Below are 18614 nucleotides of genomic sequence, written 5' to 3'. Positions count from 1 at the left end.
GGGAATAAATCTCCACGTGAAAGGCACCCTCCCTGCACGTGGAGGTAAAGAGACATTCTTATCTCCAGATATAGGGAATTCAGGGCTGAGAAGCCTGTCTAAATAAACTTTGCTTAGATTCTTCACTAATTAGTACCCAAGTCTAAGGTTGTTTTTTTTTTGGGGGGGGGGGTCTGGTCCGTTCTTCACAAATCTACTATTTCTTTGTCTAAAAGGTATAAAAACTGGTTGCTTTGGTCACTTCTTTGAGTCTCTTATTCTATGAGCGCCTGCCCATATGAATTAAATTTGTTTTTCCCTTGTTTATCTGTCTGAGGTCAATTTAATTCTTTGATCAGCCAAGAAGAACCGAGAAGCATAAGGGGAATTTCTCTTTCCTTGACAGCTTTCAAAGAGTGAGGAGAAATGCCTGCAAATTTTCTTTTCATCCCCAAATCAGATCTACTCTCGCCAATGTGTGCAGTGACTCTGGGAATCAGCTCTGGTTCTAATTGTTTCAGTGCAATTGTCTGCTGCTCCTCTGAGTGAATTTTGGTATTTGAACCAAATAAGGTCAAACAGATATTAATCTTGAAGAACGTTAGATCGCCTTAGAAAAGAAAAAAGCCTTGAGGAAAGCCTTAAAGTAAGGTAGAGAGATTTTTAGAATAAACCAGTTAATATGGATTGGAAAACTTTTTTTGCAAGACACAGTTAGTTACTGTGAAGTGTATAAAAATGAATGAAGTGCTCCCTGCCCTTAAGGAACTTACAATAGAGTTAGACGTGTATGTGTTTTCAGAAGCTTAACAGTGGCCCCCAGTTCAGTAAAATAACCAAGACTCATTGAATGAGCACTAGGTACAAGAAACATATATTTCTTTATTTAATCCTTATATAAACCCCACGCAGGGGCCATTATTATTCTTCCCATCTAAGAGATGAATCTTCTGTATATAGGAGTGTATTATAAATACTTTGACTGTCCTTTGTCCCTCCTTTCTGGGAGGAGCCTCTAAACCCTTGGGGTCGTTCTGAATAGTAAGAGGGTCTTTGTTATTCACGGTGGGCTGCTCAGATCATACCTGACAGTTTAGGCCAGTGAGGTGACTCCAGGTGGCCCCTAGATAGTGCTGGTGAGATGACTCAGCATCAGGTTGGCCAGACAGTAAGACCAACCCTGTGATTAGAGGGCAGGGGCTTTGAGCCCTGTGACATCAGCCCAACCTTCAGGGAAGGGAGAGGGTTGGTGATTGAGTTCAATCACTCTGCCAATGAGTCAGTCAGTCATGCCTACATCATGAAACCCCAATAAAAACTCTGAACTCTGAAGATCCAGCGAGAACTCCCTGGTGGGTTCCCTTAATAGTACCACACATCACAGCCAAAGCGAGGCAGTGCTGTCTAGGACTCCATGGAGCCAGGACTATTGAAAGCTTCAGGTATGGGACTCTTCCAAAACTCATGCTCTGTGTATTTCTCTTTGGCTTGTTCTGATGGGTGTCCTTTTGTTAGCATGAAATTGTAATTGTGAGTACAGCCCTTTCCTGAGTTTTGTGACTCATGCTAATGAATTATTGAACCTAAGGGGGCTCACTGGGAGCCCCGAATTTGTAGCCAGCTGATCAGAATTGAAGGCGAACCTGGGGACCCCAAACTTGCAGCTGGTGTCCAAAATGAGAGGGGGGGGTCTTGCTGAAGAGTGTCCCCTTCACCTGAAACCGGGGTTCAGCACATGCCCATGAAGTTTGATCCAACTCTGGATAGATGGTGTCACAAGTCATTGCAGGAAGTTTACTCCTTAGAGATCCTTGTGCAAACCAAATGCCTACCCCCTAGTTTATGGTTGTTAAATTTCCATGTTTGCACGTTTTCTGTCTAGATGAGGGAGGGGCAGAGCCCCCTCACCATTTGCCATTCTCTGTGGTGGAAGTAGCCTTTGAGTAACTTTGGCAAGCAGGGGAAAACTCACTATGTGGTATCACTATGTGGTCTAGGTCTAAGGGGTGTGTTTTCTGATTAATATCTGAATGTGCTAAAGAAAACCAGGCGTCAGGGCTGTGGAGAGCTGGGTGAAGATGCCTCAAAAAGAAATCTCCCAGGCAAGGATTCTGTGAGCCTCTCAAACCATATTCCTCGTGTGCCTTAATTAATAGGCAGCTAAGCACAGAATGTGTAAAATGCAATTAAGATGCAGACGTGAGTCAGTTTTATAGCCACTGGCTCAGTAAACATGTGCTTTCCTGTTTGAGAACTGCAGGGGTTTTTTTCACACCATGCAGGAAGAATTACACATATTAACCTCTTCTTTAAGGTGGTAATTCCATTGAACAATGTATGGTGTTCAGTCTACACTGATAAAGACCCAGTCTGCATGAGTGCCCTCACTGTGGACAGCAGTCCTATCTCTGACACCCCACGGCCCTCCTAGGGCATTCTCCTGCTCACAGAGTTCCATAAATTCTAGTCATTCCTGATAGTTCTATGAAAAACATTCTGAAGAAAATTTCCTTTCTTAGCCAATGACTGTTTCTCGAAAGTGTCATCCATATGGGTGTTTGAGTTCTTGGGCGGGGCCAGAACTCTTATCCCGCTTAACCGGAGGCTGACATGGCATCAGTGCCTTTTCTGAGTGAAGCCTCAGCAGGTCTGCTCCATTCTCTATAGCTGGGACAGCAGAAGTGATTAGTTCCAAAGGGGGAGGGATCACAGCTGGATTTTTATGCCTCCTTCTTCATCACAGATGGTCCTTTAGAACACCTCTGAGCTACAGCCACCGTTCCTGTAGGGAGGAAGCAAAGCATAAAGGAAAATTTCCATTTATGACGTCTGTGTGGTTTACTGGGGCTGCTACAACTAACTACTGCAAAATTGGGACCTTAAAACAACAGAAATTATTATTATTTGTTACTGAAGTATAGTTAATGTATGTCGTGTAGGTTTCAGGTGTGCAGCAGTGTGCAGCAAAGTGTTTTAGTTATATGTATGCGTGTGTGTGTACATCTATCCTTTTGTGTATATATACACTTTTCTGTTATAGGTTATTACAAGAAAATGACTATGGTTCCTTGTACGACAGTCGTCCTTGTCGTTTATCTATTTTATATAGAGTTGAGTGTATCTGTTAGCCCCAAACTCCTAATTTATGCCTCCCCTGCCCCCTTTCCCCTTTGCTAAGCTTCCGTTTAAAACAGCAGAAATCTATTCTCTCACAGTTCCAGGGAACAGACAAAATCAAACTGTCATTAAAGCCATACTTCCTCTGAAGGCTCTAACGGGGGAATCCTTCCTTCTCCGTTTCTGGTGGCTCCAGGCATTTCTTGGCTTGTGGCTGCAACACTCTAAATGCTCCTTCTGTCTTCACGTGCTCCCTTCCCTGTGTCTGTCCAAATCTCTCTCTCCTTTCTCTGATAAAGACACCAGTCATTAGATTTGGGGCCCGCCCTAAATCTGGGATGATTTCAACTCAAATTCCTTAACTAATTATATCTGCAAAGACGTTCCAAATAACAACCTGTGGGTAGACATGAATTTGGGGGGGTGGGGAGCATTGTTAAGCAAGGCTAATAGTGACACTTAGCCCAAGTACCACACAAGGCTGTTCAAATTATGCGAAAATGCTTTGTAAACATTATAAGCGTAACGGGATAAATATATAATGGAATATCTTCACAACTGGCAATGGGATGTACTGTTTTTGTTCAGGGAAACACTTCGCTAGGACTACCTGCTGTGTCCGTGAAAGGCTGCGGATTCGGTGTGTGGGCGGTAACCAAGGTAACAAATGTGGATGCCCAACAGCCTCGCATATGGCAGGAAGAGGAAGGTTTATCTTATGACTTTATTTTATTTTACTTTGTTTTTTATTTCCCTTAGGAGGAGAAGGTGAGCTGGGAGAAGTTTGGATGCAATCTGGCTTTAAAGGGAGCACCTCAAAGCAGGAAGGCTGAGACATTTCTTAAAAACAGAAATTGCCACTTTGTGCTTAATGGTTGTTTACTGTCTGGTGTGTGATGTGACTCCTTCCTATGGAGCCCAGGTCCTTGGAAATGTCAAATGCACGCAGGGTGTTTTCAGCAGATAGGATTTCCAGGATTTTTTTTTTTTTTTCCCCTTTTTATAGCTGCACCTGCAGCGTATGGAAATTCTTGGGCCAGAGTCGAATTGGCTCTGTGGCTGAGTCCTATGCCACAGGCACAGCAGCACTGGATCTCAGCCACATCTGTCACCTACACCACAGCTTGCAGCAACGCTGGATCCTTAACCCACTGAACAAAGCCAGGGAGGAAACTTACATCCTCACAGGGACAACAGTCAGGTCCTTAACCTGCTGAGCCACAACAGGAACTCTGAATATCCAGGAATTTTTTTTGGAAATCAATTTCAGGTATAGGCTGATGTGACTTGGGGCTTTGCATACATGTAAACAGAGCCAGGACATAGAGAAGACCTTGAGAATGGCATCCTGCCTCACCTCTTTCCAGGAGGTGGCTGAACATGGGGGAAACGTGGAATTAGCACTGAGCCTGTCTTATTCCCAACTCCCTAGGCAGGACAGCCCCAGGTAATCCTAGATTCCTCAGCACTGGATACAGGGATGAGAGAAATAAATGGTTTGGAGAAGGACACAGAACACGTACAAGCAGCAGAGATAAGTCTTTCTTCAAGATTACGGCATTTTGCCAGGCACTGGACTCACAGCTGTGAAGGACACAGTCCCCATTCCAGAAGAGCTCAGGGTCCAGAATGAGAGATGGGGTAACCGCACACCATGATTGGTGCCTGGAAGGTAGCAAGTAGAGGCTGCTAGGAAGCGAGGAGCCTGGGTCAGACCCTAATCCAAGATTGGATTTGGGGTGGAGCGTTTCCAAGATGGGTTCTAGGAGGTTGAGACCTCACAACTGTCTTAAATAATGAATGAGATGGCCAGGAATAAAGAAAGTGGGAGGATATTTCTAATGGCCCTAGTCTGGCTTGCTAATCTATGAGTACCTCTCATTTCAGTGGGAATCTAAGGGGTTGAGAGAGATGTTTTGGAGAATGCAGGATCTAGTTGTGCCACACCCTTTTTTTGCTTTTTAGGGCCATACCTGTGGCGTGTGGAAGTTCCCAGGCTGGGAGTAGAATTGGAGCTGTAGCTGCTGGCCTACACCACAGGATCAGCAACATCAGAATCAACCCTTGTCTGTGAGCTACACCACAACTCATGACAATGCCAGATCCTTAACCCACTGAGCAAGGATCCAGGGATTGAACCCACGTCCTCATGGATACTAATCGGGTTCGTTACCACTGAGCCAAAATGGGACCTCCCTTGTTGTGTCCCTTAAGTCACGTGTCACTGGCAATGACACTTCTTATGCCTAATGACCAACTGTATTGAAATGAACCGATTGGCACTTCACAGAAACCAACACAAAAGATGGCATGCACTTCCAATTATAATTATATAAAGTGAAAAATTATAGGGCAAATCAAAAGCCAGAAACATATATTAATATTAGAGCAGATTGTAAAATTTTGTTAGGTAGCCAAAGAAATGGTATATGAGATAAATTACTGAACCGCCAATCACTTGCTTAATCAGGAAGAAAATTGCTACTGAGGTTTTGAAAGTCTTCTAGTACCAATTTAGCCGTCCTTCTTTTCAAGTGTGCCTCATTGCTTATTCAGCTTGCATTGCACCTGCTGAGCCCTCTGTTGTTAGTCTAGATCCTGCTGCCATTTTCTCCAGAGAATGAGACTTTGACTTTCAAAAATGTGAATATGAATATGTATACACATACATGTTCACGTGTATGAAGAAAAGCTGATATTCTACAAAAACATATTAAAAATATATGTGTGTGTATATAGTCAGTCTTCATTATTTGGGGGGATTCCTTGTTTGTACATTCACCTACTCACTGAAATGTACTTGCAAACCCCCAATTCAATACTCTTGGAGTTTTCCTAGTAATTTGCAGATATGTGCAGTTACCCTGACATGCATGTTTGCAGCTGAGGTGCAACGGGACAGCAGATCTGCCTTGGTTTGGCTCATGCAGAGATGACGAGAGGACAGAGACAGTGGGATGGTGCACTTTAGTGCAGAAGCTTTGGCTCTGGGTCAGTTGAAATGGGTTGGAATCCCAAGTCCAGCACCTGCTGGGAGAGCATCCTTAGTAACATATATAGATATTTCCCCTTGGGGTAATGGTTCAGTTTTCTCAGTTATTTTATGGACCATACCTACTAATAGGAATCAACTGTATATATATATCCACATATACAGACGTGTGCACATACACACAGACACACATGGAGAGAGGAGCTCATAAGTTCACATGTTCATAAATGAAGATAGAATGTGTTTGACCATTTGCTATGCATTCTCAAATCCACACAGATGTAATTAACAGACTATTGCTAATGGCTCTTATTGCTTCCACTTTCAGAAGTGAAGAAATTATCTCTCAAAAATTTTTTTCCTTATGAAAAGGGAGTAAATTGCTCACTTTTTATTAGTGCATTAAGTCTTTTTGGGAACCCCTACTTAAGCCCACTTAGTAAACTACCTCTTTCAATACACGGAATAGTAACCCATTAATCTCACCAAGTTAATGCAGCTTCAATCGGGAAATAATTCACTCTTCTTTCATAAGTCTGAGGAGAACGGTAATGTGTGTTTTTTCCCAACTACTTTTCTATTCATTGGCCAGGATTGCTGGATGAGGCTTATATTTATTACATTATTAGAGTAAAAGGATGGCTGCCCAGGACAGGTAAAGAGTGATGCCATGGGAGTTCCTGATGTGGCTCAGTGGGTTGCAGACCTGACTGGTATCCATGAGGATGCAGGTTTGATCCCTGGCCTCACTCAGTGGGTTAAGGATCTGGCGTTGCTGTGAGCTGAGGTGTATGTTGCAGATGTGGCTCGGATCCCACGTTGGTGTGGCTGTGATGTAGGCCTACAGCTGCAGCTCTGATTAGATCCCCTAGCCTGGGAACTTACATATGCCACCAGTGTGGCCCCACTACCCGCCCCCCCCCCCAAAAAAAAGTGATGCCACCAATTTAACAATAGCATGGAAACTTTGAGAGATTCTTTCAAAAATTATAATGAGTTCATGATATGCTATTCTTGCTCTTCCTCTATGGCTCTAGATGACCAAGGGAACATGTTTGCAGGGCAGCTGGAAGGCATCAGCATCCATCTGGAAAATATTTGGACAAGTTAGTCCATGATAGGAATAGACCTTTTAGTCTTGACCTCTTCACCTAGAATGTAAAGCTTTTGAGCCAGTGAAAAATATTCAGAAATGGAATTGTGGTCTTTAATTTACTATCACCAAGTGTAAAACCAGGCATTGGTATTTGAGGTTAAGAAGAAAGAATTCCCACTTACACATTTACAATTCTTCCTAGAAAATTACTAGAGTTGTTTGTGTTTGAAATATTGCATTAGTTGGAGTAGACTAAGTACAGAACTAAATAGACCCCCAAATTAGTGATGGCTCAAACACAAGGTAAATTAACTTTTCATTCATGTAAGAGTCCAAATGGTCATTTCTGGATGACAAGCATAAATCAGTATTTCAGCAACCCAGGCTCCTTCTCTCTGTGGCTTTGTTATCACCCAGGTCCTCACTGTCACCTGCATCTAGCAGCCAGAAGGAGACTAGGTGGAGCCACTCTGTGAAAGCTTTGGTTTAGAAACGCCATCATTTATGTTTTCCATTGGCTAGAACTCAGTCTTTGCCATACCAAACTGCAAAGGATGCTGGGAAATGTAGTTTACTCATGTGCCCAGGAAGAAGAGATCATGGAATTTGGTGAGCAATAGCCATCTCCGGCACAATGTTTATTCTTTCTATTGGACCTAAATGAGGGTCACACACCCCCTACCACAGATAGAGGATGAGATCTCAGAAGCAGGGTGGGGCCATTTATGGATTACATATCCTGAGGAAGATGCTAGCTTCAATTCAGAAATAAGAACTGAGGCAAAAAGGGCAAAGGGCAGAGGGCAATCCATTTCTGCCAGTCTCTCACTTGGTTTCTTTTTTATGTTACAATTGAATGAAGAGTTGAGATGTTTAAAAAGCAGTTGAGATGTTCAAAAAGCAGTTCCTTACATGAAAGTAAGGAACTCAGGCAACATGTCTATGAAATTATGCCACCAACTTGGAAATTGAAGCTTCTGTCTCCTGATATTTGGAAAATCAGTGCCATTTGAGGGAGTGAGTGAGCATTCCCATATATTTTAAATATCTATTTCAGGAGTTCCCATCGTGGCGCAGTGGTTAACGAATCCAACTAGGAACCATGAGGTTGCGGGTTCGGTCCCTGCCCTTGCTCCGTGGGTAACGATCCGGCGTTGCCGTGAGCTGTGGTGTAGGTTGCAGACGCGGCTTGGATCCTGCGTTGCTGTGGCTCTGGCGTAGGCCGGCAGCTACAGCTCTGATTCGACCCCTAGCCTGGGAACCTCCATATGCCGTGGGAGCAGCCCAAGAAATAGCAAAAAAAATACAAAAAAATAAAAAAAGTAAAATAAATATCTATTTCACATTTTAATAGTTCTCCCTCTACTGAGAAATCTCCAAAGATAAAAATTCTATTTCTCAGCCTTCCTTGCCCCCAACATGCAGAAATGTGCCTTAGAGTCTTCCAAGTAGATGCTTGAGACTGATTTGGAGACAGACGACCTGCGGGAACTGGCAGAGCATTAGTGTATTTGCATTGCTGGTGTGCGAGTGGCCAGCACATGTATTTCTGGGACTATTGATGGTGGATACAACCTCTTGATAACAGCAGAGGTAGGTTGGTCTGGAGTTGATGGTGGCAACAAGGCCAGTTCTGTGGTCTGGTTCTGGGAGTTGTCCCTGGAAGCTTAGCCTAATGCTATTTCTCTAGACCTTCTAGTGATTCTGTGAGCATTCTGATATCCTTTAATAAATATCTGCATCACCTGGCTAGCGTGAATGCTGTTGTCTGCAACTAAAAACTTTGACCAATACTGAGAACAAGTAGAACCAGCACTCATTGTTTTGCATATAAGAGTACTTATATTCCTTAAACTTACTATTATTATTCTTATTGGCTTTTTAGGGCCACACCCGCAGCATATGAAAGTTCCCAGGCTAGGGGTGAATCAGAGTTACAGCTGCTGGCCTACACCACAGCCACAACAACACCAGATCTGAGCCGTGTCTACAACCTATACCACAGCACACGGCAACACTGGATCCCTGACCCACGGATCCAGGCCAGGGATCAAACCCACATCCTCATGGATACTAATGGGAGTCATTTCTGCTGCACCACAGTGGGATCTCCCTTTAAACTCATTGTTCACATTTTCTTATTCCAGGCAGAATCAGCACTATGCTATAGATTTGTAAATGGAAAAGTTCCATCTATATAGTGCTAGAGTATTAAAAGCTGGAGCATTTTTGGAAGACATCATGATTATGGTGGGAGAATCCCAAGGGGAGAAGATACGTTTCAGGAGACTGAGCTGAGACCACTTGATCAGATGCCCTTCCACACCAGGGAATTCTCTTAATGGCGTTAACCCTGAAAGTTCTAAGATATGACTTTTTTGGCCATGCCTGTGGTGTGTGGAAGTTCCTAGGCCAGGAATCAAACCTACACCACACAGCAAGCCAAATTGTTGCAGCAACAACGCTAAATCCTTAACTCACTGTGACACAAGAGAACACCTGGGCTGTGATTTATTAAAGAAGACAAATTACTTCACTGACAGACTACAAAAAAAAATAAAATAAAATACTCTTTTAAAAAAAATTAAATCAAAAATTTTATTTTATTGACATATAATTGACTTATAATATCATGTTAGTTTCAGGTGTGCAATACAGCAATTCAGTGACATATAGCTTTTCAGAATCTTTTCCTGTATAGGTTATTACAAAATATTGAGTATAGTTCCCTGTACTATATAGTAGGTCCTTGTTGTAGAAACCAACTACTCTTTCCAAATGGCTATCTCAAATGTTATTCTGAATGCCTTAGAGGGCAATGGTTACTTGGATCTCATTTATGGAGAAATTATTATTTATTTTATTCAAAAGCTTTGGAGGGAGTTCCCTTTGTGGCTCAGCACTTAATGAACCCAACTAGGATTCATGAGAATGTAGGTTTGATCCCTGGCCTTACTCAGTGGGTTAAGCATCTGCCATTGCTGTGAGCTGTGGTGTAGATTGCAGATGAGGTTCAGATCCCGTGTTGCTGTGGCTGTGGTGTAGGCCAGGAGCTGTAGCTCTGATTTAACCCCTGGCCCGGGTGCGGCCCTAAAAAGAAAAAAAAAGTTTTGGAGTTCCCTGGTGTCTCAGTAGATTAGGGACTGGGCATTGTCCCTGCTGTGTCTTGGGTGGCTGCTGTGGCTTGGGTTTGATCCCTGTCCAGGAACTGGCACTTACCATGGGTACAGCCAAAAGAAAAGAAAAAGAAAATGAACAGATATTAAGGGTTGTCAGGCTAAAGAAAAGAGCCAAGGTCAATATCGGGAATGGCCAGTTATGGTGCCCTCACTGGCTCCTCTACTGCTGACCCCAGCTCCTGCCACTGCTGCTGCCTAGAAGCTGGACACTAATGCTCAGGCCCCTTCCCTCCACTGAGCCCATACATTGAAACCTCTCAGGCATGTACTGAACCAGAATTGAAACTGCTCGTGAAAGAGAACTGCTAAACATTTAGGAATTTTGCAAACTGGGGATTTAAATGTTTGTAGTTTGCAATCAGCACGGCGGGAGTTATCTATACCACAGAAATTGGTGAATACTAAAAATCAGGGCTAAGTTTCTGTTTGGTTTTCCCCCCAAAATCCAGTTTGCCAGCACCGTTGCCTCAAAAACCAAAACCTGCGTGTGAGCACCTAATTGGCCCGGTCCAGGACACATGAATCCCCTGTTTTGCTTGGAGGGGATGGGGTGAGGGAGAGACTGGCCTTCTAGACTGCAGTAGGAAAGGGGTTTCTCTCTTACCAAGACCGAAGCAGTTGGAGGGTTCTATCCAAAAGGATGAGGTTCTCAATGCTGAATCTCCTCCCCAAATATCATATATTCTCTGCAATACATGCAAGGGGCTCCCCCAAAGCTGTGCTTTTACCCATAACAATTGCCCAGTACATGCTGGGTCCCTCGCCTTCATTTTCGTTCTTTTCTCCAGTTTTGGCCACATGTAAAATCCTTACTTTTCTGTTGTATATGTGCTCTGAAGTTCTGGCCATGACCAAATTGAAACCTTAATACAGCCTGGCCCTAAGTTGCATCTAGTCAAAGAGTAAGGTCATCTCAAAGTCATCCCAATTTTAAGTTGACAACTGTGATATTGTGTTCCCTGTTAAGGAAATGAGCATCTTTTTTTCCCTTTTTCCTTTTCTTAGGGCTATCCCTGTGGCATATGGAAGTTCACGGGCCAGGAGTTAATTTGTAGCCACAGCCACAGCCACGTAGGATTTGAGCTGCATCTGTGACCTCTGCTGCAGCTTGTGGCAACACTGACCCCTAACTCACTGAGCAAGGCCAGGAATCAGACCTGCATCCTCATGGATACTAGTTGGGTTTTTAACCTGATGAGCCACAGCAGGAACTCCTGAAGTGAATTTATTTATTTATTTATTTATTTATTTTTTTAGGGTGGCATATGGAAATTCCCAGGCTAGGGGTCAAATCAGAGCTATAGCTGCTGGCCTACACCACAGCCACAGCAACGCAGGGTCTGAGTTGTGTCTGCAACCTACACCACAGCTCACAGCTCATGGCAACGCCCAATCATTAACCCACTGAGTGAGGCCAGGGATTGAACCCACATCCTCATGGATCCTAGTTGGGATGGTTAATTGCTGAGCCACGAAGGGCCCGAAATGAACATCTTTTGATAGAACAATTATCGTCTTAAAATCTTCACATTTTAGTATTTTTTGGATGAACTACACACAAACACTTGAAACAAGATAAATTTCTTTTAAAATACTGAAGTTCTTTCTATTAAGTTATTCAAAATCCTATCAGAAGAATTTTTATTAAAAAAAAAAAAAAAGAGTTAGAAGTCCCCTGGTGGCCTAGTGAAGGATCTGGTTCAGGTCACTGATGCAGCTTGGGTTCAACCCCTGGCCTGGAACGTCTCCATGTCACAGGTGAAAAGAAAAGAAAAAAAAAATCGTTAAAGCAGAAAATCTTCCAAATGAGAGGACATGGCAGACAGAGATCATTATTTTCCTCCAGATCCATACATGTTAAGGTACCTGGTTAATCAGCCAGATGTTAGGAACAAATGAATATAAATAAGATCTTTTTCAGGAAAATTGCCTTTTTCTAATATCAGCTACAAATGATATATGTCCTAGGACTTGAATGAAGAGGCAGGAAAAGTGTTTTAGTAATAGAAATTGCATTGCAAAACAGTGTTTTCATACATACCCCATCCTCATTTAATTCTTCACGTTGCATATTCATCATCCTGTGTATATGGTTGAAAGGTGCCTGAACTCACATTTGAAATTAGAAAAATTTGTCACTGCTCAGAGTCAGCCTTAATTTTTGAAATGATTCAAGAGGAAGGGACTTTTTTTTTCCTAGGTCAAGTCATTCATTCTTAAAGAGGCATTTGGAGTTTCTTCCACCTGAAGCTTATGCTCAAGTGTTTGGAAAGGCAGATTCAGGGACCCTGCAGTGGGTGAGGACAGGAGAGACACCATGGGGTCCCGGGGGAGAGGACAGATTCCACACTCACTCCAGTGACTGGAGCCTGTTGCCTCCTGGCCTCATTCACCTTCCATCTGAAAAGTAAGGGTCTGTCTAGGAGTTCTTTTAATTTCCGTACCCTTCAACTGTTCGCATCCTAATTATTCATTCTAATCCCATCTCTCAGTTGAAAAATTGCACTTCATTATTTGCAGTTCAGCTGTGCAATGAAAAATTGGCAAACTGCCATGAAAGAAATAGCATTTCCCATCACTGGTGCCCCAGTTCATACCTGCATCATAGAAATCCCCTCCTCCGGCCTTTCTTGATGAGTAAACACTTATTTTTGGCAGGACTGGCTTAGGAATAACGTCTCCATAGAAACCACTGCTCGGGTGAACACATTCCTTGAGACTGAGTATCTTCTCATCCTTTGCATGTCACCTTAATGGATGAAACAGGTACATCTTTCGAGATCTCCAAGTCTTTCTGTCAGCTTGCAAGTCAAATCCTAAATTAGATACAACACCTGCACAGGCATGCAGGCTGAGAGGAGGCATCAGGGTTGTCATGACAACTGGGAAATGCCACGTCTCCCCGTAAACGCTAATTCAACTGTCAGGGTGGATTTTACACACCAGTTGTTGTTGTATTTCTTCTTGGAGCAGAAATGAACTCACATTTTGGGTTTTCCCTGAGGGATTCAAAGCCATTTGTGTTCGTGTTGTGGTTGAAGATCTACCATTTCGCCAGGTCCAAGCTCTCCTACGGAACTCTGTAAACCAGCTTTATAAGATGGTTTAAAGATAAATAGAAATAAATGGAGAAGCCCCTAATGTACCACTGGTTCCAGAGCTAATACAGCCGGGAGGAATGTTTATTTGATACCCAAACAATAGGGAGAAACTATACAACGTAATATTGGTGTTATCCCCCCTTTCTCCTCCATCCCATCACATGTGGGTAATTATAAAAATTCCTGAGTACTACCTATCTTCTAGAGGATGGCGAAATGGTAAACTCTGGAGAGAATTTTTTTTTTTTTTTTTTTTTTTGCTGGCAAGTGCAATTTCCTGGGTCAAGGATGGAATCTGTGCCACAGCAGCAATCTGAGTCACTGCAGTGACCACACTGGATCCTTAACCCGCTGAGCCAAAGGAGAACTCCCAGAAATATTTTCCGAAGGGGGAGCTACAATTGCCAGCCCTCCTAAGCTCAGTCTCCTTGTGCCTGAAGCGTTTGAGGGAACCAAGAGGCTAAACAACTCTATGATCTGATAGGGAAACCGTAGCATGGATTGGGTCAAGGCACTGTATTAGAAAATGTATCTTGGAGTTCCCGTCATGGCTCAGTGGTTAACAAACCCGGCTAGCATTCATGAGGAACAAACCCGGCTAGCATTCATGAGGATGTGGGTTCGATCCCTGGCCTCGCTCAGTGGGCTAAGGATCTGGTGTTTCCGTGATCTGTGGTATAGGTCGCAGATGCAGCTCAAATCCCGTGATGCTGTGGCTGTGGTGTAGGCCAGCAGCTACAGCTTCAATTCGACTCCTAGCTTGGGAACCTCCGTATGCCATGCGTGCAGCCCTAAAAAGACAAAAGACAAAAAGAAAAGAAAAGGAAAGGAAAGAAAAGAAAATGTATCTTACTGGAAAAAAATTAATGTGCTGAAATTATTCAATTTTTTTTTTTTTTCTTTTTTAGGGCCACACTAAGGCGTATGGAAGTTCCCAGGCTAGGGGTCAAATTAGAGCTGCAGCTGCCAGCCTATACCACAGCCACAGCAACGCCAGATCCAAGCCGCATCTGCAACCTATGCTGCAGCTTGGGCAACACTGGATCCCTAACACACTGAGCGAGGCCAGGGATCAAACCCACATCCTCACAAACACTATGTGGGGTTCTAACCTGCTGAGCCACAATGGGAATTCCAAACTACTCATAATTTTGAACAAAGCCCCCTTTTTTTTGGAATGTTAGGTGAATAGGGACATCTCTGTTCGGAGCCATTCAAGGCTTCTTGATTGGTGGCTGTGTCACAGGCAGCTGTCATGGGTTTTAGAAATGTCAGTTTGATTGCTCCCCCTGGAAGGCTCCTGGTGTTCTGACAAGAAGAGAAACACACTCAGAAGCCCGTGCTGTCCCTGCTCTTCAGGAAGGATGGAGACAAAGAGCCCAAATGGATGCACGCCCGTTTTTTTTTTTTTAATGTTTTGGAGCAATGCACACCTCTAAATTCCATGCTCACTCGGTTTTTCATTTCCTGTGTAGATTTATTCTCAGATTGGGAACGACTTCATTACCCACAGATTCAGATTAATTTCTGAGTCATGCGCGGCTTCTTCTCCTGAGAACAGATCACAAAATCTAGATGCTGAGAGCTGGAATTTGACCGTTTCTCAAGCTAAGTGTTCCAAGATGAAATATTCCATGAAGATCAACTGTGATGACACTGCTTCTGATTTATTAGGTGGCCTGAGAATCTCAAGTCATGCAGAAAAAAGAAACAGAAATAACTCAACAAAACCACTACCATTTATTGTCTTCTCGCTTCCAGGCATTTTGTATTAACTTCATTTAATCTTTAGAACAATCCAGTAAGTTTGATCTTATTTTCAGATGAAGGAATTTGTTTCAAAGATTAGCCTGTCTAGATCACACAGCCTTAAGGGCTGGAGCTGAAATGCAGACCTGAGTTTGCCTTATTCCTCAGATACTAAGCAAAGCTACATCCCTAGTCAAGAAGCCACAAGCATGGTATACTTTTGTTTGTACCTGTGAGTTTAGAGATTTTTTTTTTTACTGCTGCACCTGAGGCATATGGAAGTTCCCAGGCTAAGGGTCAAAAGGGAGTGGTAGCTGCCCACCTAAGCCACGGTCACAGCAACGTGGGATCCGAGCCGCATCTGTGACCTATAGCACAGCTCATGGCAAGGCCAGATCCTTAACCCCCTGAGCAAGGCCAGGGATTGAACCCGCATCCACATGGATACTAGTTGGGTTTGCTATTGCTGAGTCATGATGGGAACTCCCAGTATTTTTTTTTTTTTTTTTTTTAATATGGCCGCACTCCTGGCATATGGAAGTTCTCAGGCCAGGAATGGAATCCAAGCTACAGCTGTGACCTACACCACAGCTGCAGCAATGTCAGATACTTTAACCCACTGTGCCCGCCCAGGGATCAAACCTGAGTGTTGCCTTCTTAATCCACTGCACCACAGCAGGAACTCCTTAGTAAGTATTTTTAATGTTGGTGTTCCAGAAGACTGGGCCTCTCAATTGCAGTTAAGGCTATTAGAATTTTTCAGAATAATGAAGAAGCAAGACCTGGATAAACAGAAATTGAATAGTAATAAATAGTGGCAGTATGTAGAAAGGAGAGAAAATACTTATTAACTAAGAAGCTTGTGGCCTGGGATGTAGGCGCCAATCCTTCAGTATTTATTGAAAGTACGTAGAGTGCTTTATTATGATCCTTAGCACAATTCAGGATCAATGACTGGCTAACAACTCTTGGGGGAGATTTCAGTTTTCATAAAGGACAAGAACAAGGTAAATGTGGATTGTACTCTGTTCATGAAATTTCTCCTAAAAAATTAGTCATGAAATGTCTCTTAAAAAATAGTTCTCTAATCTGACTAGGAACCATGAGGTTGCGGGTTCGATCCCTGGCGTTGCTCAGTGGGTTGACGATCTGGCGTTGCCGTGAGCTGTGGTGTAGGTTGCAGACTCGGCTCGGATCCCACATTGCTGTGGCTCTGGCGTAGGCCGGTGGCTACAGCTCCGATTCGACCCCTAGCCTGGGAACCTCCTTATGCCGCGGGAGCGGCCCAAGAAATAGCAAAAAGACCAAAAAAAAAAAAAAAAAAAAAAAAAATAGTTCTCTAGCTTTTTTTTTTTAAACAAATAGAATGGAGAGAAGTACAGGAGGGCAGTTGCATTGTACAAAAAAGGGGTGCCATTTGCCCAGAAGGCAACAAAAGGGGTGCCCACCCAATTTGTGCAACAGGGCAGCCTTCACTGAGTTGAGAGAAACTCTAAGAATCTTCTCTACTTAGATATAGGAGGCTTTTTATTTATTTCCCCCAAGCAACGGGGTGGATGGTGGTGCCATTTAGTGAGATGCAAAACACTCGGGAAGGCATGAGCTTGCTTGCGAGGGGGAGCCAGGAGTGCTTCCGTGGGGAATGTTAAATGTGAGAGGTTGACTGTGCCACTAGATTCACAAGACTGGAGTTGAGGGGAGAGGTTGATTCTGGATGTGAAATTTGGGGAGTTACCCGTGCACAGATAACCCTCAAGGCTGGGGAACTGACTGAGCTGTCCTAGACAAGAGGGGCAGAGAAAGAAGACAAGTGGCCCCAGGACTGGGTTCCAAGGTCTGCCAATGTTTAGAGGTCTGGAAAGGATGAGCAGCTGGCATCAAAGCCTGAAAGGGGTGAGCAGTCAGTTCAGTACAAGGAAAATGAAGAGGTTAGTGTCCAGGCTGGAAACAAGTAAGAAGAGCTATTTGACACTCAGGAGCACATGGCCCACAGCCCTACTGGCGCCAAGGACGGATAACGTGAACCACCCTCTTGCCTCAACATCAACCCATCAGAGGATTGTGTGTGAGCTGAGCACAGACCCTGGGACACCCCTCCCTCACCTGGCCTTTAAAACTGCTTTGTGGAGGAATTCCCACTGCAGCGCAGTGGGTTAAGGATCCAGTGTTGCCACAACTGTAGGTCACAGCTGTGTCTCAGCTCAGATTTGATCCCTGGCCCTGGAACATCCGTATGCTGTGGGTGTGGCAAAAACCAAACCAAACCAAACCAAACCCCAAAAGACAAAACTTCTTTATTAAAACCCTTTGGGGATAGGGTGGTGATGTTTCATGGGCACAAGCCACCTGTTCCTCTTGCTTGGCCCTTCGGTAAATTTTTCTCTGCTCCAAACTCTAATGTTTTGATTTATTTGGCTGCGTTGTGTGTCAGGAACACAAACTTACACTTACAGCATGTCCTATGAGGCCCTTTATCACCTAGAGCTTAACTCCCCTCCTGTCAGCTCTTTCTCCCACACATCCTGTGCTATACCCTCACTGAAGCACTGGTAATGTGCCCCACTTTTTTATTAACCTCCATGCAATTCCTTCTGACTGATGCTGTTCCTTCTGGCTAAAATGCTTTTCCCCATCTAATGCTACTAAAACTTCTTAATGTATAGGTCTCCCATCCAGAGGTATCACCTCTGTAAAATTGTCCCTGTCCTTCCTAAACAGGTGGATGTTGTCTGTCCCACCATCCATCAACTTCCAATCTAGAGCCCTATGATAGACCTTCCACCTGTATTGCAGTTGCTTTTGATTAGTATCATGATACCAGATGCCACCATTAAACCATGAATTCCTTAAGAGAGGGACCATGCCTTCTCTTTCACTGTTTCATGGACAGCACTCAATTCCTCTGAGAAGCTCCATAAGGACACCTGAAATGACCAAAACTTCCAAGCCTTCATAACAGAGTACATTTCCATTTTGGCTGTATTTCACCAAAACTCTCTCTCCGGGATTAGTCACTTATTAAAAGTCATGGCTCATTACTCACCTGGCTCTCACCTACATGTTCTCAGTGAATATGGTGCCCAGGTAGCCCCAGGTGGTGGGCAGCTGGTGAGTGTTCTGTTTTATGATTTCCCCACAGGCTCTTACTGACGGTTTCCTGCAGGGGCTTCACAATCCTGACTCATACAGCAGGATACTTATATTAGGAAAAAAACTCTGCTCCTCTAATTTTTTTGGAAACCCAGAGCTGTATTACTTCAATTAAAATGATCCAGTATTTGTCCAAGTTCCCCCAGCTACAGAAATTATACCTGTAATATAAGAAAACCTACTCTATTAAGACTTCACATTTTTATTGATATAATTTTTAAAGAAAATGCCTCACAAAACCTAGCCATAAC

At 43.6% G+C, this 18614-nt stretch overlaps 1 protein-coding gene across 3 annotated transcripts in view; it reads left to right on the top strand.

Moving 5' to 3' along the window:
• RPAP3 (RNA polymerase II associated protein 3) overlaps nt 1–18614 on the top strand; it is a 167157-nt gene that overhangs the window by 133462 nt on the left and 15081 nt on the right. For 2 of the 3 annotated variants that reach the window (XM_084957279.1, XM_084957278.1), the window contains exon 18: nt 3856–5828. The exons of the other annotated variant lie outside the window; for it this stretch is intronic. In XM_084957279.1, coding sequence (XP_084813405.1) covers nt 3856–3929 — 74 coding nt within the window. In that variant the 3' untranslated portion in view covers nt 3930–5828. Of the gene's footprint in view, nt 1–3855; nt 5829–18614 lie in introns of those variants that run through there. 3 annotated transcript variants of the gene reach the window in all.

This window comes from Sus scrofa, chromosome 5 (genome assembly GCF_054392235.1).
Source record: "Sus scrofa isolate SSC_HxYL_T2T_F1_AM1 chromosome 5, Sscrofa_HxYL_maternal_Yorkshire_Landrace_v2.0, whole genome shotgun sequence".
NCBI lineage: Eukaryota > Metazoa > Chordata > Mammalia > Artiodactyla > Suidae > Sus > Sus scrofa.
Note: the sequence above shows the minus strand (reverse complement) of the source record. Positions and strands in the feature narration are given on the sequence as shown.